This window comes from Archocentrus centrarchus, chromosome 3 (genome assembly GCF_007364275.1).
Source record: "Archocentrus centrarchus isolate MPI-CPG fArcCen1 chromosome 3, fArcCen1, whole genome shotgun sequence".
NCBI classification, from domain to species: Eukaryota; Metazoa; Chordata; class Actinopteri; order Cichliformes; family Cichlidae; genus Archocentrus; species Archocentrus centrarchus.
In genome coordinates, this window is record NC_044348.1 from 35,766,180 (window position 1) to 35,788,535 (window position 22,356).

Here is a 22,356-nt window from a genome sequence, read left to right on the forward strand (position 1 = left end):
ATTAATCATTATTAAAATAATATTGATGGATTCACTAAAACCTGAATTATTTCTGGTTTCTGACTGACAGCTGATCACACATCTGAACTTTGAACTGTGGTAACTCAAAGCTTTTCTGGTAAAAGTGATTTGATGCCATCAGGCTGTCATTAATAACAGCCTGTTATGAGCTTTGTATTGCAGATGTCGTCCTCAGGGTGGCGCTGGAGCAGCGGCGGATTCAGATTTAATGCATCTTGACAAACAGAAGCTCTGAATCAGCCTCATCACATCTGTTTCTGGAGCCTCTGCTGGGTCACACTTTAATCCATGACTGTCATTAACAAAAACATGATTTTATCCTATTTGTTCGTCTGTTTATTTTCTATCTGCTGTGAATTCAGCCATTTTTCCCCCTGTGACAGCAGAAAAAACGATTTTCCCTTCAGATTTTTAAAATGTGCAAACAAAGATGTAAACACAGTGTTAAACATCAGGTTTTTCTACTTGATAAATCATAAATTGATTCATAAACACTCCGTGACCGATGTCGCCTCCGGCAGAGCAGGTGATCGAAGAGGAGGTTTTAAGTCTGTCGGTCCCCGCGGCTCATCGTCCCCTCAGAAAGTGCTCTGCAGCAGGCAACGGCAGCCGCAGCCGGCCGGACACTCGTCCTGCCGGCGAAACCAGTCCATCATGTGACTGGTGTGTCCCCCGTGGCCACAGCTCAGGCAGAAGTTGGAGGAGCCGCGGACGGCCACGTGGCAGATGGCGCACTGGAAGGTGAGGCGCTTGCAGACGGCGCACTGAGTCCCCCGAGCCTGACTGCGGCAGTGGCAGCAGAACACGCCGAACTCTGCAAAGAGACCACATCAGGAGAGTGTCGGTAAGACCACACACACCGTTAATCCTCAGCAGGTCACCAGCCACCTGTCCAAACGCTGTCACCCTCCAAATCAAGTCACACACTGTGATTCAGGAGTCACGCAGTTACACACTCCTGCAGATACAAACAGGCAACAAAAATCTACAGCAGGTGTGGACACTAAACCCGCCCATCAGGGGAAGTCTGTGAATGTTTCCTGTGACACAGAGAAGTCTGTACATTCACACACTTTGTTCACACAGGTGAAACTTTATTAATAAAGCAGCTCCTTCCTAGTCAACACTCTTCAAGGTCACTAGCATTAGGGCCCTCATTAGTTCTCCCTCCTATATCCCTGTCACTTGCCCGGCTGGTTTTGACCAGTTCGAGCCTGTCACTCGGTCGTCTCTGAGTGAAATCATTGGTCATATGAAGCCTGCCGGGTCTCCAAATGACCCCATGACACCTCACCTTTTCAAAGGGGTTTTTCCCACTTGGCATCTTATGTGCTTAGTATTATCAATGGGAGCTTAGCAAAGGGCATAGTCCCTGCTTGTCTTAAGAAGGCAGTGGTGACCCCACTCATTAAAAAACACTGGCCTAGACTCCTCAACTTTCCAATTTCAGGCCGATTTCTAAACTCCCTTTTCAGTTCATTTTTAGATAAGCATGACACCCTGCAGGACTTCCAGTCTGGTTTTAAATGCTGCCACAGTACTGAGTCGGCACTGTTGCAGGTTTTTAATGACGTTCTCTTAGCCACAGATGCTGGTCATTGTGTTGCTTTGGTTTTGTTGGACCTAACAGCGGCCTTCGATACTGTGGACCAGCAGATCCTCCTGTCTCGACTGGAAAAGTGGGTGGGCATTAAGGGTGTGGCTTTAGATTGGTTTCGATCTGCTGAATCTTGTGCAGCACCCCTTATGTGTGGGGTGCCCCAAGGCTCTATTCTTGGTCCTCTCCACTTCTCTCTGTACCTACTTCCTATGGGATCAATTTTCAGAAAACATGACATCACATTCCACCTTTATGCTGATGACTGCCAAATTTATGTGCCTCTGATGCAGCAAAATGCATATTCTGCTAACCATCTCCTCGGGTGCACTGGAGAGATCAGGCATGGCTGTCCACCAACTTTTTGCACCTAAATCATAAAAAGACAGAAGTGTTGCTGCTTGGGCCCAGTGATACTTCAAAAATGACTATTGATCTGGGTCCCTTAACTCAACATCTTACTAAGACAGCAACAAACTTAGGTGTAAAGCTGGACAGTGAACTTAAACTTGATGCCCAAATTAAGTCAGTAGTTAAGTCCAGCCTTTATCAGCTAAGACAGCTGGCCAAAGTGAAACCATTTCTTTCACAGCATCATTTTGAGATTTTAATCCATGCTTTTATCACGACTCACTTAGACTACTGCAATGCACTTTATGTTGGGCTCAGCCAGACACTGTTTGCCCGGCTCCAGATGGTACAAAATGCTGCTGCACAACTCTTAGTTGGGGTCAAAAAACGTGAGCACATTTCTCCGATCTTGGCCTCACTTCATTGGCTCCCAGGTCATTTTAGGATTGATTTTAAAATCCTTTTATTGGTTTTTAAATGTCTTCATGGCCTCGCCCCGTCATAGCTGTCTGATCTGCTCCACCTGTACGTTCCTTCACGTTCGCTCAGGTCAGCTGATCTGGCACTGCTGGCTGTCCCAAAGACAAAGAGGAAGTCCAGAGATGACCGCGCTTTTTCAGTTGCTGCCCCAAAACTGTGGAACGATCTTCCCTTTAGGCAGGCTGACTCACTCTCTGCTTTTAAGTCCTCTCTTAAAACGCATTTCTTCTTGTTGGCTTTTAACTCAGTTTGAGATGTTGGTTTTCTTTGTTTATTTTCTTAGCTGTGGTTTTTATTTATTTATTGATTGTTTCCTTATATTATGTCTGTGTTTTGCTTGTTTGTTCTTAGTTGTGTACAGCACTTTGGCCAACTGCATTTGATTTTAAAGTGCTTTAGAAATAAAGCTGAGTTGAGAAAGCTCACACACGCTCAGCTTTCATACTGAGCCGCACTCACAGCTGTGTTAACTTTCATGTGTTTGATCTCTTCATATTCTTCTAATATTATAGTTTCACTTTGCAGACAGAAACCTGTCCACACGTCTGATTGGTCAGATGCTGCAAACTCCGCCTTTGTGAATGTGCCTGTAGCTGGATGAACCCTGGTTCACTTATCGAGTCGATAACCAGCTTTGTGAGGCCGGTGTCGGAATAAGAGAAGCCGGATGTCAGAGAGACGTCCTGGATAAGCTGAACGGGAGTTTAAGCAGTTCAGTATCCGAGCAGCAACACTACAGTTACAGTCCTCAAGAATCATATCGTTCTTTCAGCTCAGGATATTTTCCACGAAGGCCAAGTTAGAGTGATTGGGAGAAGGAGGAATGATTTTTTGACTATTCAAACAGCCCAGATGGTAAAAGACAAACAGGAAGTGAAACAAACAAACAAAGGGGCACGTGGTCAGCCTAAGGCACTGTAAGACAAGAGGATGCAGCTTTATCCCTTCTCATTCGAACACATCGGCGACCACAAAAACGTACCGATGCCTTTGTGAGGTTCGGGCGGGCAGGAGGCGAATTTGAGCACCTCGGCTCTCTTGTCTCTCAGACCCCAGCGGTACAAGATTTCACCGTAACACTTCTTAAAGTCGTCAAACTGCAGCGTGTTGGCCGGGTCCAGCAGCCTGCACAGGGAGAGGAAGTGATGTCAGACTGGCTTCAGAGTGACATCTGTTCGGTCCCACTGGAGGCGGAGCTAAATCACCTCTTGTTCATGTCGTGCTGCTCTCGTTCTCGCTCCCGTGGATCCGTGTAGCCCTGGTTAGCATAGCGGTAGTCGTCGGGAGAGGATTCGCCCCACGGGTTGGCGTGCTCAGAGTCTCGACCTGGAAGTTTAAAAAAATCAAAACTGTAGGAGGAGAGTAATCCAAACATCTGCAGAGGGGGCCTGCGTGAGGTGCTGCGGAGGCTCACCTGGGTTCCAGGTGGTTGTAGTGATGGAGTCAGAAGTGCTGGAGCAGGAGCCCGAGGTGATGGAGCTGGACGTGTAGCTGGGCTGAGACAGAAACACACACGTTACATCAGAAACAACCTGAACCCCCCCGTGGAGTTCTCTGGATCCACACAGCAGCACTGAGACGAAGAAGCAGGACTGCACTGAACTGGACCGTGTTTGTGCGGTCGGAGCATTTTTAATGCAGTTATATGACCAATAATATGGCTGCTGTGCGCTTCACTGGACTTCAAGAAGGCAGAGCTCCAGTTTGCTGAGTGAGTCTAACAGAGTTAGACTCTTAAACTAAAGTCTCACCACTTGGCTGCCATCTTGGTAACACCTCAACGCTCTTATTTGGGTGTTTATTTGAAGCATGATCAAAATTAGCCCAAATTTCAGTGGCTACAGGACAAAACTGTACCTACAGGAGTACATGCTTAAAAGGTTCGATGACTTTGTCCCAAAATAAGGTTAAAAAATTCATTTCCCTGGAAGTTAAACATCTATCGCTATTGTTGCTGTTGCAGAATTTTCCCACGGATTGAAATTCAGGAATTGTCTCCATGTCTCTGATGTTCCTGATTAGCAGGTCTGTGGATGCAGCTGACAGGTTAGCTTTCAACCCTCTGGCTCCAAATATGAAACGGGTTTTCCCAAACCAACAAGTGACATCACAGTAGCTTTGTCCATCTTTTATATACAGTCTCTAGTTTTAAATAGGTCTGCTGTCTTTCCATTTCTGTGCAAAAAGTAGCCTTTAATCTGACTTACATATCGAGCGTGGTGCGGGGGGAACATGGAGGAGCGTGACGTGTGGTGCCCATACAGGCCGTAGCAGTCTGGAGGCGGAGCCTGAGCTCTGAATACGCTGCACAGCATGGCCAGAGTCTGAACATCACTTATCTGACTGTAGTGATCCAGACTGAAACACACAGAATCGGGTTGTAAGTATTCATTTATCGGCTTTTTCTCCTCTGAAAAGCTGCTCGGAGACTGAAGCAGAAAGCTGAACATGTGCGTGGCTGCAGCGACAATAATAAGACACACCACAGGTGTGGCCATCAGGGGCCGCAGCATGCTCTCAATAACTCACAGAGTCTCCAGCAGGTGGCGTCCAAACGGGTGTCTGGCCCAGGGGGTCTCCATGTCCGGGTCCGAGTCTGGACTCAGGTCCTGACTGGTGGCAGCAGATGCAAGGGCCCAAACCTGCACGCAGAGGCGGGATTGAGAGGCGAGTTTTCTTGGCTGACTTCCTGACTCCACACTTTGCATACTTTTTACTTCAGTGCACAAATTTAAGACAGATTTTTAATACTTTAATGTAAGTTAAATGTATAAAGGATGGAAGCGGTGACCTTCGCCACGTCTCTGCGTCCGACGGCGAGCGCCGCCGCTGCGTTCTTCTGACACGTTTCCTGGATGTCGTTCATGTTCAGACTGCAGAGAAAAGAAACCAGAACGATCAGCAGGAAACACAAACATGAATGACATCATTACGTCTTATTTATGTCACGCCGCAACAGTCATCTCAAGATTTCCACGGGTGAAGTTCAGCAACCACCCGGTGAGGCCACAGTGGCTAAATCCATCTTTTATTTACAGTCTGTGGTTCAGGGGGCTTGAATTAATGTTGGTAAGGTTGGAGCCTGGTGGAGTCCAAGGAGAAAATCTGGACCAGTGCACTTTTAGTTGGCAGCTGCAAGCAAGAAGACAAACTCTGGGGTTAAAGAGGAAGTCTGTTTAGTCTAGTGCTCCTGGATTAGATTAGATTAGATAAAACTTTATTAATCCCTTTAGGAAGACTCCGTCAGGGAAATTGAAGAACAGCAGCTCTGATTTGATGTTTCCTGCAGAAACACTCCGAGGCTGCAGTTTTCATAGCTGCTGTTTCTTTGTAGCGGACCTACTTGGATGCTCAACATCAGAACATACGAAGCCAAAAATGCACTTCTGATCCTTTAATTTGATAGAAAATTCCAGTGAAGGCTGATTTCTGTTGTAAATATTAGTTTCCTTGTTAGTTAATCTGAAATTTTCAATAGCAGAAATAACTGATTTATAAAATGTCAGAAAAACACGTGAGAACTGAAAGTTTCCTGAATCGCTGCAGCTGTGATGGAGGTCGTGTTTCAGTGTCGGCTCTCACATGTAGCTCTCTCCCAGAGTTTTGTGGACGGGCAGCAGGCAGGAGATCTCCTGGATGATGACTTTTCCAGCCAGTTTGATGGGACGGTTGCCGTAGTCCATCCCCTCTCGCTTCGTCTTAAAGCGGCGGGATTTCTGACAGACACACAGACAGACACACACACACAGACAGCCGAGGAGAGACAAAGCACCACCTGATTAAAAGCGGTCTGGACGACGGCTTGTTTTAAGAGCCCGTTCACACTGCGAGGCGCTGACTGACCGAAGGCTCGGAGCTTTGCTCTCTTTAACGTGATAATGTGAAATTCTGAGCTTGTGTGTTTTGTGTTTTCACTTTTTGTTGTTACCCAAATTTCAGCTACGACCTTCAACCCCTGCAGGCAGGCAGGCGGCTGCACCGACACATTACAGCCCAGAGGCTCTCAGCTGGATTCAGGTCGGGGTAACAATGATATCAACAGCATCGATGCCTTCATCGTCCAGGAAGTGAGGGCACATGAGGCCAAGCAGCACCAGGAGGAACTCAGGGCCCACTGCACTGGTGTGACTTCATCCAGGTAACAGCAGTGAAAGCAGCATGAGCTAACACGTGAAGGTCTGTATGCCCTCTGAAGATACGCCTACCATCACTGAACCACTGCCAAAGCAGTCATGATGGATGAGGTTTCAGGCAGCGTAACGTTCACCACGGCATCTTCAGACTTTCACATCTGTCACACGTGCTCAGTGTGAACCTGCTGGTCCTGCTACAGGACGCTGAGCCCTCATGGAGTCTGATTCCAATGAGTAGCCCACTGGAGGTCATCTTTAGAGCTCTGGTGGTGCTCCTCCTCTTCCTCCTCACCCAAAAAAGCAGATAGTGGTGCTGCTGCTGGGCTCACAGCATGTAATGGCCCGTCTCCTGGTATCTGCTCCACACTGTGCTGGGAGACACAGCCATCCCGGAGGACTACCTGTCCAACGGTACCATCTCACACTACAGCAATGACAGAGCAAAAAGGACTGAGAAGACCCCGTCAGGAGAGAGCAGTGGGGGCCACCTGTTAACTCATTCCTTTTTGGGGGTGTTGTGTTGTTGCCTCTCCGGTGCGTCTGTCTGTGGTCACTTTGATTTGAACCACAGCAGGTGAGATGGACTCACGACGGTTTCTGCTTCCTGACAGGCAGAGCGACGTCCCCGAGGTTCTTCGACTGAGCAGTGTACCTGTTCACTCTGTCATCGATAGGAGGGGATTAGTGTTGGTGCTGATTGGTGCTGATGGGATCGCAGTCATCAGCGGCTCACAGTGGGAACACAGTTAGTTTCCAGTTTATTAACAGCCAAATTACTTTCAGAAATAAGTCTCAGATCTGTGCGGGAAACTTACCTGCACGTGTTAAATGTTAGTGAACATGAAAAGTTTCACTCATTGTTGAGCAGACAGGAAGTCAGGCAGAGTTATTGAAGTCATTAATTGCGGTTATGTGTTCAGAATTCCAGTCATGCTAACGCTAACTCATTTCAACAGGATGAGCCGTGATGATTCCCATCTGAACCCTCTGGAGTCAGCTCAGTGCAGGAAGCAACAGAGAAGGCTTTTATTTTGAAAAGTGTCGGTGTACCAAAAACAGGCTTTGAAGCAAACCCAGCTGCTCCAACAGCCTTTCTCTCAGCACTGAGGGTGCAGACCCACAGCTCCACCTGTGGCATCACCACTATCTGATTTCAGTGATTCAGCTTCAGCCAGAGAGCTTCTAACACAACAGAGATCTGCTGCCAGCCCACGGTCCCGTCTGATACCTTTATAATCCACACCAAGGTTTGATGGCCTCTTCCTTCGCCCGCCTCTGGACCACGTTATTCAGGCGGATATCAATAAACAGCGATGAGCTGCCAAAGTGGTTTAAGTGGCACAGCGTGACAGCAGAGTGTCTGTCGCTGCCTCGGCTCTGACCCAGGAGGTTCAGATTCACACCTCATTCATACATGCGGCTTCTAAAAATCTCACACGAGCTCAAATCTCACTGACTGTGACCTCAGCTAAAGGTCAGAGGTCAAGTTTTCTGAAAATCTTGTGAATGTGATAATTCAAGAACGATGTGATCTAAGATGCTCAGATTCACACCATCCTGTTTAAGCTGGACCCGTCAAACTTCCCACTCTTATTCACTGACTTTACTACAACAGCACTTTGACCCCCCACCCCCACTGGCACCCCCATTGGGTGGATATGGTCTTAAAATGTAGGAAAATCCTGGAAGACCTGGAGCGTCGGCAGGCATGCTGGCTCAGCAGAAGCACTTCCTGTTACCTCCATAACTATGTTGCTGCTCTGCCTGATGCTTCAGTATTTAATTGGAAACTAAACTTTAATGGAAAACCAGAAAAACCCACTGATGCACATTTAAATTCAGAACACATCATTTCTGTGCCTACAGGTTCATGTTGTTAAGGGAGCAGAGTCAGGATGTGTTAGTCGAGGCAGCCGCAGCCAATCAGTGACATGCAAACACCAACGTTAAACCCTGAAAAGCCCAGAGAGCCGAGAGGAGAGGACGGAGGCGCAGATCAGAAAACGGGGCTGGGTGCTTGGTGGAGGAGCTCAGTACCGGCCAATCGTGGAGGGTTTGGACAGACCAGCGGCGGGAGGCAGAGATTGGGAGCTTCTGATTGGAGGAGATTAAGAAGGAGGAGTGGCCCACAGCAGCATGAAGGGGCAGGTGATTGGCCGGAGAGAAACACAGGAACACAGAGATAAAAAATAAAAAAAGAAACAGAAACCCATCAGAGAGGACAGGACAGAGCTGAGCAGCGAGGGTGAACAGGTTCTACTTCCTGTCAGAGCCCAGGCTGAGGAGTGATTCTACTTCCTGTCAGAGCCCAGGCTGAGGAGTGATTCTACTTCCTGTCAGAGCCCAGGCTGAGGAGTGATTCTACTTCCTGTCAGAGCCCAGGCTGAGGAGTGGTAACTTTTGCATCATACACACACATTTTAATGCCAACCTTTACGCACAGCTTTCCCATTAATCTGTCTTAAAAACAAATTCTTTTAGAAACTATGAAATAACATTTGCTTACAGATTGAATCGTATCACGTGTCATGCCCTGTTTCATGATGTCGTGCCCTGATTCGTCACATGCCCTTTTCCCAGAAATAAAGCTCTGACCAGTGTTAATTTCATTGACGAAATATTTTCATCATAGTTTTCATCAATGACCCTTTTTTTCATGATGATAACGAGACGATAACTAAATAAAAACTACCTAAAATGATAAAAACGATGATGAAATTAACTGACACTTTTGTCAACGAATGAACATGAGACAAAAATGTTTGGCGGGGACGACATCCAATCAGAACTGAGTTAATTTTGTGACAGGGCGGGACAAGTTAGGAAAACATCCAATCAAACGCACAGTTGCACAAATTTGCTCTAAACCCGGGAAGACCAAACTAGCCTGTGATTGGTCGTTCCTTCCGATAGAACTAAGTGATGTAACCAATGTCAGCAGGGAGAAAGAGAAGAGCCGATGTATGGACACATTTGTCCTTTGACGTTGTGACAAACGAAACGATGTGTAAACCATGTGGGGCGACTATCTCGGGTAAAAACACGACAAATCTTAAACGACATCTGCAAACCAGTCACCCAGATCTCCATGCAAAGGTCAGCATTTTAATGTCATGCAGGGTAAAGTGTTTTTCCCAGTTTGTGTTTAGAGAAAATCTCCACACCGCGGTGGATTAGCCTTTATAATCTTAGTCCTGAACACTGCCCTGTACCTTTCAGAGCGTCCTGCTGTAAAACGCTCCGATTATCTCAGTAAGGTGGTGTTAATGATCAGGTGTGTGGGAAGCAGGTGAAACGCTAATGTTAATATTATTAATAATATTCCATAACTTTGAATAAATGTTTAATTTTGTGTGTATAATGACTAATTCAGGGGAACTGAAGAAAAAGCATTTACATTTTACACCCTTTATATTTTAGTCGACTAAATCGACTGTAGATTTAGTCGACTATATTCTTACCATAATTCAACTAAAACTAGACTAAAACTATTCAGATGACTACATTATGACTAAAACTACATTACATTTTGCTGTAAAAATTAACACTGGCTCTGACTAGCAGAGGATAAACAGCTGCTGCGATGCTACCCACAGCTCCCACTGGCTCACTAAGATGGTCGTAACTTCCGGTTCTGAAACACGAAGATGGGTAAGTGTCTTAGAAAGCACTGTTTTTAATGGCCAATAGGGGGCGCTGCTTCTGGCTCTAAAAAGACTTGAGCTCAGAAAACAAAGAGGAAACGGCCTTTGGCGCCTCTGCTCTAGAACATCTGGAACATTTTCCTGATGACTTTACTTTCAGGTAAACAGGAAGTCAATTATTAGTCAGAATTATATTGGGTACAATCATTGGCTCACAACCTGTCAGTCAGGAGCTATTTGCCAATGAGTGCGCAGTGTTCTTGGACTCTCAGTTAGGTCCACCCATCCGTCATCGTGCTCAGCTCAAGGCATCCGTAACAGGATTGACCAAATGGGTGACATCACAGCGGGCGCAGCGCTCAGTGTGCAGTGTTGCATCTACAGCTTCACTTTTACAGCAGGTGGGTATAAAGGTTAAAGCAGCCTAAAATCTGCATATGATGTTCCTGCCACCCAAAGACATGGCTGGTGTATGGGAAAGGTCATGTGACGCCTCTCGCCCTGTGGCAGCTGGGATAGGCTCCACCCCCGAGGTCGTTTTTTTTCCCCTCTGTCTCTCAAACCAAACAGTGCCCGTGTTCTGTTTCCTGTAACCTAACTGAGGAGGAACAAATGCTGAGATGAATCTCTGAACACATGTCAAAGCAATAATACTGGTGCTAAAATCCTAAAACGTGTCAGTATGAATGAAGCTGGAGTCTTAACAGACTTTTAAAGTGATGAAGCCACATCCTGAGAATTCCTCCGGAAGTTCCCGGGACAAGTTCCTGCTGTGGAAACACGACTGAAGGCACCTGGATATCAAACATGAGACGTGTTAACTGAGCTCTGTGTGTGTGTGTGTGTGTGTGTGTGTCTGTTACCCGTTCTTTGTAGTAGAAGGAGGAGATGGAGACGGTGTCTTTGTCGGAGCGAGTCGGGCTGCCACTGTACAGCCGCAGAGTGCTCTGAGACTCTGAACGCATCTTCATCGGAGTCAGGACCCCGCTGTGATAGGCTGACAGAGCCGACAGGGACCTGAACACACACACACACACACACACACACACACACACACACACACACACACACGACCTCCATTAAACAGAACAGCAATAGTTTAAACCTGTTAGCATCCACAGACCTCTCACCTGTGCTAGTGTGGATGTATTATCATCAGACCGACAAAACAAAGCAAAAAACATTCATTTGAAAGAAAAATGAAGGATTATTGTTACATTAGTGCACTTTCCGTTGAAAACAGCCAAAAATACCTGAATCAAAGGTAACCTGAGCACATCCGTGTTAGCTGTGAGGATCTAAAATCTGTGAAATAACCCGTCAGGATTAAAGTAGTGGGTCCTGATTGGATTTGGCACAAAATGAGGGAAAAGAGACTTTTCATAGTTTTGTTATCACGTTACAGGCTTTAAGCAAGTGCTGCCATTCAGGCTTCCTGCAACATTATGGGGGACATTAAACCTACGTTGGCTTAGGAGTGCAATTTCTCAGCTTTCAGAAACGTTTGCATTTTTCAGAGGGGGAAAAACTGTCGTGAAATGACAGTAAAGTGCTCCAGGCTATAAATGTGCTATTGCTATGTTTTTGCTAAGGTGTTTTTTGAAATCTCGTAAGGTGCTCATAATGAGCACAGTACGAGATGAATTTTTTTAACCTAACTATGCTGCAGTATCGCTGTACAGCGGCTGCATGACCGCAGACACCTGTCACCCTGTTTGCTCTGTGTGCCTTTTGGATGGCTGTTCTGGAACTAATCTAATCTAACAATAAGATGGGCTTAATGGCGGTTTAGGGCACCCTCAACAGTTAAACTGGAGTCTAACAGAAAGGAAAGCTACTTTCAGCTGCTGCTTTGTCACAAGGGGGCGCCACAGCAGGAAGCTCCGCATGTTTGATTTGGCAGAGTTGTTCCTGACGCGACCCCGAAGAGACTTCATCTCTCCGGCTGAAACTGAACTGTAACAAATGTGTGAACGGCTGCACCAACAACACAGTCAGCTGATCGCAGAAACCAATAAAGAAATGTTGAAGAAAAGAGGAAGGGTTAGCCACGTGTGTGTTTTTACCTGGGCGTGGGCTCTGTGGGGGGGACGGAGCGGTGCATGGTAATCGGTCGGGTGAAGTAAACCAGACAGCCGGCGCCACAAAAACGAGCGCCGGATGTCCGAGGAAACGGGATGTTAGCGTCCTGGAAGAAAACAAATGTGATGAGGCTTTGAGGCAGAAACGTCCTCGACCTCCAACATTTGTCAGAAGACACCTGTGGTCTTCAGAGAAAGGTGCTCAAACCTTGGGCCTCGTCAGCCATAACACCACGTGAAGAGAGCAAAGTACCTGAGCTGAGCAAAAGGTTAAAGACAGGATATTTGTCCAGAGTCCTGCTGTGTGGACAGCGTTGGGGTGAAAATATCACCTGTAAATATGTGAATCTGGGATTTCCTGAGCAGAGAGTAGGCGTTACCTGCCGTAGGTGTTACCTGGTAGGAGCCGTACGTGTTGGTGACTCGAGGGAACGCCTGCAGGGACGGAGCAACGGGGTTGGACAGGACGAAGGGGCCGGAGGCCGGACTGTCCTCCTGTGTCTGAGAGAGGAAAGACAAAGTGATGATTGGCTGCGGGCTTCGTGACATCACACAGACTCAACCGAGTCTGTCCTGAAGAGGGCGGTAGAGGACGCATCATTAAAATCTTCTCTGTGAGAAGGAGAGAAAGGGAAGAAGGAAATCAGGAGGAATTCTGAGGAAAAACCAAGACTGAGGTCCAGGCTCCAGATTAGCATCTGCATGTCGGTGCCACGGTGACACATCTGGCCTTTTTTGTCAGTTCCCATAAAGATTTCTGTGAGCCATGAAAACTGGACAGACCCCTTCTGTTTATCTCTGCGGCTCTAAGCTGCACGTTTCGGAATAATTACGGGAAAGCCTCAGAGAATAAAGCGATAAAGACGCGCACATCCGGTAAAAGTCAAAAAGGAACCAAAACAGAACAAGGTGAAGTCCGCACACTAAAAGAGCTCCTGGATGAAATTTTAATACAAAAAGCCTAAAGTGACGTTTCGGGCACAGCTGCCCTTCTTCAAACACATTATTTATACCCGCCCACTCAGTCAGTGGTCATGTGGTTGAGGTGCCAAATATCCAAATAAGGAAAAACAGAAAAAAGGAAACATCGGCATCCAATCAAGCACGTGAATATGAAAGTAATCAGGTAGTCAAAGCAGTGGTATTATAGCATCTTATAAACATTATGAATACATACAACAGAAATATAGAAAAACATAGAAAAACAGTCATAGAAATGGAATATCAAAAGAGAAATAATCATTTACTATCAATATAGATGAAAACATGTAATAATATCAATTTAGGTGAAATCAGATAAAGTAGGAGTGGCAAAAGTTAAGGACCAAAGAGTTAAAGAGTAGCAATAGGAGTTACACAGAGGGTCTCAGATCGAATCCTTCGTTCTTCAGAGCCACAGAGAACACCTGAGAACTTCACAGCGTCATTATTCAGTTTGTGTTTTTATCTGCTGACCGATTTTTGCATTTTCATAGAAAAGAAACAACTTGGTGCATAAACTTCAGCAGAATGAGGAAATTAAGGTTCTGACGCTCCAAGTTTCCTGGAGGAGGAACCTGAAAACCTCACGCTTAATCTTTGCCCTCAATACTCAAACCAAGCTGCGCCCGTGACCGTGCCCTTTGACCCAACAGAGCTGCAGATGTCAGGTTAGGTTTCGAGAGGCGGGTGGGGGTGGAGCGGTTACCTCAGGTGTGTGTTTAAACACATGATGGGGACGCTCACCGTATCAGACTCCAGGCAGGAAACGAGCTGCCGGACGCACGGCTCCAGACAGTTCTGGTTCCTCTTCACCTTCTGCAGAGACGTGTCCCTCAGGATCTGCAGGGACGCGCAAACACAGACACGCTTTACAGCTTTCATCGTTCTGCTTCTTTAAAGGCAAAACTGAACATTACAGCCCCATTACTTATACTCACACAGATTATAAACTGGACAGGAAAGTTACTTAAATGATTTCAATAAAGAGCTTCATAATAATCTGCGAATGCAGAATAATTTGACTTTTTTATTATTAGAAATAGTTCACAAATAAAAACATCAGCTTTGAACTTGTTAGATTATTATAATTTTCATTACTGCTGTCTAATATGAATACAGCCAATCAGAGCGTATGCCGGTCTGCTTCACGGACAGTGTGCTGTGATGCGTTCGGGTACCTTCTGGATCTTGGTCCTCATGGCAGAGGGGATGGTTGTCGGGGAGACGAACTGAAAGGTGGGCGCGGCGTTGTTGGGATACTGAGCGGGAAACTTTACCACCAGGTGAACCTGATGGCCGCCGAAGTGAGCCGACACCACGCAGCTGTGGTTCAGCGCGTCCATCTACACACAAAAAACAAACACCGGGTAGGAAGGAAGACAAATGTGCTGAGATCCTCGCTAACAAAGACATCGGCTCACCTCCACATTCACGTTTCTGATCTGCAGGTTGACCAGAGAGAACTCCTGCTGCAGAGTCTGAGCGAGACCTGAACCGGCCGCCGAGCCTTGAACGCCTCCGGCAGACAGAGAGCTGTCTGGATCTGAGAGACAAACACATTTAAGACTCACTCAGTGAGCATGTCCAAAAAAACAGAGGATCTGAGACACATTAACTCCCCTCCAGAGGACAGCGTGGACTCAAAGAAGCAGAGATGGGTACTGAAAGCAGCAGCTCGTGCATGCATGACTGACATTTACTTCAAAGGTTGACTGAAGTGAAAAGAAGTGTGCAGTAATCCGTATATCTACAGGCTCTGTTCTGGGACCTCCCTAACCGTCCTAATGCACGTGATAGTCCCATTATCCCCACCGCACTGGCTTTGTTCACACGGTGATGTCACCACAGCTCCATATCAACAGCACCGTCGCTGTAGGATTCTCCTGAACGACAGGTGTTGCCACTGAGACAAAACCTGGTATAAGTGCTGGTACAGGAGGAGAGGCCTCTGCACCAGGTGTTCCTACCAAACCTGCAAATCAGGTGTTCCTACCTCCTGCTCTTAAAGTCAAAACCAGAAGCAAAGAAATGATGGTGGGTTTGTTTCCACAAAGCCTCATCAGTGTCTCCCTCGGTATAATCTCTTATAGCTGATATATCATTAAAATGGCAGTAAAAACTGACTGGGATCATACAGGAGGTGACAAAAACTGTCTCGACTGGCTGAAATGACACCAAAGTGCAGCTTACAGCATCACTTACGGTGTGAGGGTGAGAGCGGCACGGATGATGGGCTCATGAAGTGGAGGAGCTGAGGTGATGCAGAGCAACTGTGCTCTAAAGAAGCAGAAACACACCAGCCTGTGTGAGCTTTACCTCTTCGATGTATGCACACTAACGTGGGATGCTACTGAGATCAGCTGATCTGCCCGGATTGCTGGAGCTGCCTAACAAACACAGTTTCAGTGTTTTTCAAGTTAAGGAATAAAAATAATTCAGGAGCCACATTAAACACTTTCTTCTGAAGAAGTCATTCCTCCTGTTCCTCTTAAGGAGCTTTCAGTGGAAGTGAGGAGGAATCAGGTTAATCTGAGTCTCGATCTGACTTTAGAAGATCTCTTCATTTGGGTTTAAACTTCATGTAAACTGTCTCAAAGTGAAAAAGCAGGTCTAAGAACTGAATCCACTGCCTGAGGTCCCTAAAAAGCAAAGACATCATCAACAGAGGAGACGCGGCCCTCAGAGAACCGAGCAGAGAAACCTCTGTTAGCAGTTCGTTAGCAGGCTCTGACCTCATGCCTGTTAAAATGAAATTGGAAAATAAGCAGCCAGAGCCACGGGAGGAGCAGGAGTAAAGGAGCATTTGGCAGCGTCTGCAGCAGCTCTTTGTCTCACCGTGCAGGCTCTCTGTGGTGAGGCCCGCGCTCTGCTGGCCCTCCGGCTCCTGAGACGACAGCGGCTTCTCGGACTCAGCAGCGAGCGCCATCCCCTCCATCAAGTCCTCCACTGTGTCGCTGACGCACAGCTACACAATGACAAAATTAACACACAGATATCAGCCAATCAGAGCTGGGACGGCCACGTCCATGTGTGAGGTCATTTCTGTGATGCCACGTGCTGACCTTCTGCAGCTGAGGATCCACCCTCCAGATCCTCAGAGTCTGATCTCTGGACCAGGTGACCAGCTGGTAGTCCTTGGAGCCTGCACAGGAAACACAACATTATGGAAGAGGAGCCTAAACAGCTACAAACCTCCCCTCAGTTGTTCTCTGCAGCCAGTTTCACCTTCTTTCTGCGGCCGCCACTGGAACTCCAGCACCACGTCGTCGTGTCCCACGAAGGCGTGGACGGGGCTGTTGAGGTCGAGTGTGCTCCAAAGTAAAAGGCTGTTCTCCCTCCGCAGCTGAGGAACCATCACCGTCACCAGACCACTGGAGAACGGCTGACAAAACAAAAGCACACTGGACTGTTTTCTCCTCAGGTGTGGATAACTGACTCCATAAGGCTGCACACAAACCTGCACACATCTGTCAGAGGATGGAGGTGATGATCACCTTTGTTCGTGCTTGTTTTCTAACCATCACTGAGGCGGCTGTCCATCTCTTTATATGTTACAAGGTGTCAGTCTTTGGCGTATGTGAGCGTTCGCGTTCTGAGCGATGTAAAATTCATCAGCAGGCGAAGGCTCTGCGCACGATTCTGCACTACGACATAATCTGGAAATCTGGGTGCATTTCCCCCATCTCTGTGGGACAGGCCTGTTAACTGCTGAGTTTAACTGAGGATATCAGAGAGTGTGGCGGCCTGTCTGTCTGTGGCTGTCAAGGATATGAACCCCACTGTGGTCCAATGGCAGGTGAGACAGGATCGAGACTCGTCAATCACAAGTGGTCATCCACTGAGCACGCCCGGTTTATCCTCCTTTCTGATACAGAAAGGAAAACATTGGGCCCGTCCCTCCAGCTGCTCTGTGTTAATAAAGTTTGATTTGACTCCACAGCCTGACACTCACCGTGTACCTGGCCTTCCACACCGGCACCTGACACGACAGGATGTTCAGGTACTTCCTGGGCTGCCGGTAATCCCAAAACTGCACAAAACACAAGTGAGAGAGAAGCAGATGAATTAGGTGGTTTGTGTTTCAGATGTTCTCGTGTGCAGTTCAATGACTGAAGTGTCTCTGCAGGGCTTTCAGGCTCTCTGTGTCCCTGTACCTGCTTCAGCTGTGGATCTGAGCCCCACGGGCCTGTTCAGTAACCCACGCATACGTCACATGAACTGATTTATGCTTTTACAGCAGGGACAGAAACACCAGTACATTCATTTGTCTGTGGAGAGCCTGCGGTTTCTCACCCTCACTGAGTTGTCCTGGCTGGACGTGGCAAAGATGAACTCGCTGTCCGGATGCCAGTCGAGGCCGTGGATCTTGGACAGGTGAGCCGCCACGTATTCTGCCGCGGTGTTCGGTTTCTGCTCAGAGGAAACACGACGTTAAGAAGGTCTCAGATCGCCGAGTCACGCGCACACACGGGAACCTGAAGCCCAGCTTTAAAAACACTGTGGCTTCATCGTGTGTCGTGAATAACACCACCACCCAAAGGCGGTCTCATCCAGGAAGCTCACTCTTTTGTCCCAGATGCGAACGTCGCCATCGTGACTGGACGCCAGCAGATTCGGGTTCTTCTTGTTCCACTTCACCTGAGACGCCCCAGCTGGCAGGAGAGAGAGGGTCACACCAGAGAGTTAAAACCACATCCTGTTCATTCAGCACCCAACAGTTTTTTTTTCCTCTTTTTTTTCACATAATATTGCAACTACAAGCAGTGGTGATGCATTCAAAGACACTCTGCCATCTGCACATCTGAGGTTTGCCGCAGAAAACACCAAATCTCTGAACTACAAATCAAACCCTGGAAGATCACCAACAGAAAATGGGAATCAATGTGTCCCAGAAAGTTTATATTAGCAGGTCATCACAGGACAAACACTCTGTCAGCACAGCCTTCATCAGAGGTGTCATTAACAGACCAAATGTGAACAATCTGACTCCTGAACTTTCTGTTCTAATTTACTTTTATTTCTCCTCTTTAAAGCCTCAGACGCTGCAGTATAAACCAGCCTCTGCTCACCGCTGGGTCAGTGCATGTGCATAGCCAATGACATGGCTGTAAGGCCAGAGACGGGCCGGCTGTGCACACCCTCAGAAATGATTACAATGCTTCTGCAAGATGCGGCACGCTCATGGATCTGTGAGGGATCTGTGGCTGTGGTACAAAAGCACTGACCAAAGTGAGAGTGTGTGATTTCCCTGTAACTCCTCTGAATGTAGGGGTGAACTTACAGGTCAAAGTTCACCTCCTCCTATGAACACAAGTAACTGAAGGGTATTACAGCGACTGCACCACAAAATACAGTGTGCTCTATAATAATGTCTGCAGTATCGTTACAATGTAAAAACAACGTTACTGCTTTTAAGTATTGATGGCATCATTTGTATGCTGGGAAAACAGGCAGTGAGGATGGGAATAAGTGAGACCAATTTTCCACAGATTAACGACCAAATAATAACCTAATAATAATAATAACGACCCATGTTCAGAGGCCCGGGCTCTCTGCGGCGCCCTCTAGCTGAATCCTCCAGTAATAATTTATCAGAGGCCACATCCTGTATTCGTCCCCCTCCTCATCAAACTGACGGTGAGACCTGAAGGCGGCTTTTACCCGACTCTCCGCATTTTACAGTAAGCAAGCAGCCGGACTCTGACCCTGAGCAGCACCTCAGTTCATGTTTGTGCTCACAGAGTGATGGAGGTGTGAGACGGCAGAGGAGGTTCATCCAGGAAGCACATCACAGGCGGGCCCTTTAAATACTCACCGACAGCAGACAGCGCCACCGTGGGTTTCCGAGTGTCTCTGCAGAGTCAAAGACCAAAAATCAGTGAGAAGCATCGATCGGTAGGAAGAGAACCGATCTGATATCTGAGCTGCTTCGCGGTGTTTGAACAGGCATACATCGGTGGAACCAGAGCAACCTGTCATCCACAAACAGCCAATAAAAACACTTTTCTCTCTGACCTGGTGTCCCAGATGTAGATGTAGGTGTCCACTGAGCTGGTGACCAGGAACTCCGGTTCAAACCAGGACCAGTCCAGGTCGCTGAGGACATCAACACATCACAGTGAGACCGGCCCGCGTTTACCTGCTGACAGGTGCGTCTGATCTGAGGTTACCTGATGACTCGGGTGTGGCCCTGCAGGGAGGTGTGTGCTTCTCCGCAGCCGTCCCTCCACGAGTACAGATCCACTCGCTGGTTACTCTGAGGAGGACACGCACACAGAAATCCACCATTGTGATTTTATGATCATTTATTCCTCCGGCTTCGCACCGTCAGCTGAACTCACCGAGGCGGCGAAGACGTGGGCCTCTGATCTGTGAGGGTTCCACTGGACCGTCCCCACGTCCCACTTACTCTGACGTCCGATTTTCCGCGGCGGCTCGGACGGCTGCTCCAGGTTCAGCAGGTACAGGAAACGACGCCTGGAGGACGATTACGGCATGAGCAGGTAAAATCATGTGTCAGGAAACAGAAGATTTATAAACAGAAATGCTGTTTCAGCATCTGTGCTCACGCTGAATCAGAGAAAGAAGTTTTGTTTCTCTGCTACACAAAAGGAAGAAATCAGAACAACAAAAATGATTTTTAAACTTCAGAAACACAAAAACTAGCGCACTCCTCATTTTTATTAAATCAGAACGTCACAGACCGACTCACAACTCACTGTTCAAATTCATCTTTATCATAATCAACATCTGAATGTTGATTATGATGAAAAATCACATAAATAAAAAATCTGATTTTTTTCCCTTCAAACTTTGATTTTTGATTCATCAAAAATCATAGAGTTGGATTTTAATCTTGTTATTTTTCTACGATACGTATGAAATGTCACTTTTTCTCCTTCTCAGATTTATGCACACATTAATAAACTTAAATTAAATGATTCATACTCTTTAAATTTTCTTTTTTAACCTCAAAAATATTTGTACTTAATAATTTATTATTGATTAAATTTATTCTGGCTTGGAATGACAGAGCTGCTCTGAAACGGAATAATTAATAATTCTTCTGAAATAATTGAGCCTGCGGTGCGTTCAGGTGACCCAAACTTACCCGGACAGCACAGCGTGGGAGCCCAGGCAGTCCACAGACATGGCGGTGGCCTGAAAACACAAAAGCAGCAGTGACACGTTTCTTAGTTCAGCTGATGTTATGCAGTGTCTCCTCCGTGAGGTCACTGATGCATCGTGGGTAATTAAAGTCCATTTTCATGTCTCTCACGCCTTGTTTAACCTGCCTTTACCTGCCTGACCTTAGCTGCTCGTAGCCTGTTAGCTTTACAGAATAATCGAGTCCAAATAGAAACAAGCAAAATTACAATAAAGCAAAATAAATATCAAAGGAGCAAAAAATAAGAAATATCCAAAGTAATCAAACAGATTCAAATGATTAAAGAAAAACTCCCAAAGAGCTGCTTCAGCTGAGCGATTAGCTGTCACCTCCACCTGCAGTACGGTGTCGGCTCTTTGATATGATTTCTGGCCACGTCTAATCTCACCTTCCTGGTCTTGAGTGTAATCAGTAGTTTACACCTTGTTATAAACCCATTCATAATCGTACACTCTGACAGTGATGCACCCGCCTCCTCACGAGTGTCTGTAATTGGTTAGATGTTGTGAAGTTGGTTTTCTTAACCACGGAAACCATTCAACAAAACAGACCTCTGGATTGTTCCAGATGTGTTAGGGTTAGTTTCCGTGGGATAAGACGAGACTTAGTTAAAAGTTCCCACCAGGCTGTCACAGAGCTGTTTATGCCAAGGCTTTTAAAGCAGCTATGATGTTTAATGAAAGGCAGGTCAGAGATGTTTACTCTTCCACAGAGCTCTGGTTCTAGGTCCGGCCGTGGGTCCTAATAAGCTTCATTTGATCCATTCTGCAACTTACTGCTAAACTGAGTCTGGTGACTGAAAGCAGGCAGCAGAGGGTTTTTTAGGATCAGTGAGAACGGATAATTGATTTTTGGCAGGATCATCATTGACTGTGGCAGCCCTCCCCATGAGTGTGAGATCATCCTCTATTGGAGGAGTGTGATTCAACTGCAGGTCTGACAGCCTGGCAGAAAATCTGACACCTAAATATCTAATGTTGCCTGTCAGGGATGGAGGTGGCGTAATCTGATACAGGTGAGAACTTATCTCTCAGAGAGGTTAGTGATAAGTAATACCTGACCTTTGTTAGGGATCAACGCGGGTTTGAAGGGTCACTGAGGCCATGACACAGTGCGGTGCATTCAGGCTCTCCTGATATGAGGAACATTAGATCTCATTCACAATGAAAATTATTTTGCTGTCCGTCTTAGAAATCATCAAAAACTTTCTTCCTTTCTTCTTTCAACCCAAAAGTGACTAAAACAATTATTTAATCTCCTGAATCATTCCTGATTAACTTCCTGATTGACTGATTAATCTTTCCGGTTATGATTAACGTAGATTTTCCTTTTAAATTTCACCTCATGTGGAGTTACTGTTTGTTTGTATGTTTGTTTGTTGGATATTTTTTTCTGAGTAGTTCATTATTAATGTTATAATCCTCTGTTGTCCGGCCTCGGTGAAACTACACAGGCAGTTCCACCGATTAATCGATTAACAGCATTTAACTCAATTGATCCACAAACACTGAGGAAGTCCGCAGGTTTAAACTCGGAGGAGCTTGGCGTTTCTGTTTTACGAGACTTTAAAGGCTCCTCGACGTGCGCGCGCAACCGCTTCGTCCACACCTGGAAAACCAAAATAAAAAAAAATTAACCTGTAAGAATAAAAGCACACCTGAATGTCCCGAAACTCCACCACAGCATTCTCACTGCTCCAGCGGGCCGCCATCTTTCTGCGTCCCCTACCGTCAACAAACACCACGTGACACCAAAGCGACGCGACGCGGCGTTCAGGGGCGGTGGGTAAAACTTGAACCACTGTGTAAAAAAAAAAAAAAACACGTGATCCTCAGCCTGTTCTGATGATCCATGATCCATGAATCTGATGATTCCGCTCATCCTGTTCAGGGTCGCGCGG

General features: G+C 46.7%; 1 protein-coding gene across 3 annotated transcripts; it reads right to left on the minus strand.

Annotated features, from left to right (window-relative positions):
* Positions 1–70: 70 nt before the first annotated feature.
* wdr59 (WD repeat domain 59) lies at positions 71–22,190 on the minus strand. 3 transcript variants are annotated; one of them, XM_030726143.1, is made up of 27 exons: positions 22,114–22,190; positions 20,400–20,449; positions 19,630–19,765; positions 19,459–19,544; positions 19,304–19,384; positions 19,104–19,141; positions 17,852–17,940; positions 17,582–17,698; positions 17,241–17,318; positions 16,514–16,670; positions 16,351–16,430; positions 16,124–16,253; positions 14,710–14,831; positions 14,467–14,631; positions 14,033–14,128; positions 12,704–12,808; positions 12,293–12,414; positions 11,090–11,243; positions 8,620–8,676; positions 6,032–6,165; positions 5,241–5,322; positions 4,979–5,091; positions 4,657–4,807; positions 3,864–3,945; positions 3,655–3,775; positions 3,432–3,574; positions 71–835 (listed from the first exon to the last, which is right to left on the minus strand). In XM_030726143.1, exons 1-27 carry the CDS (start codon positions 22,165–22,167, stop codon positions 600–602), a joined length of 2,979 nt encoding a protein of 992 aa, XP_030582003.1. In that variant the 5' UTR covers positions 22,168–22,190; the 3' UTR covers positions 71–599. The 3 variants fall into 3 exon arrangements, with proteins under 3 accessions (XP_030582003.1, XP_030582001.1, XP_030582002.1); XM_030726141.1 differs by lacking the exon at positions 8,620–8,676; XM_030726142.1 differs by lacking the exons at positions 3,432–3,574; positions 8,620–8,676.
* Positions 22,191–22,356: the final 166 nt, after the last annotated feature.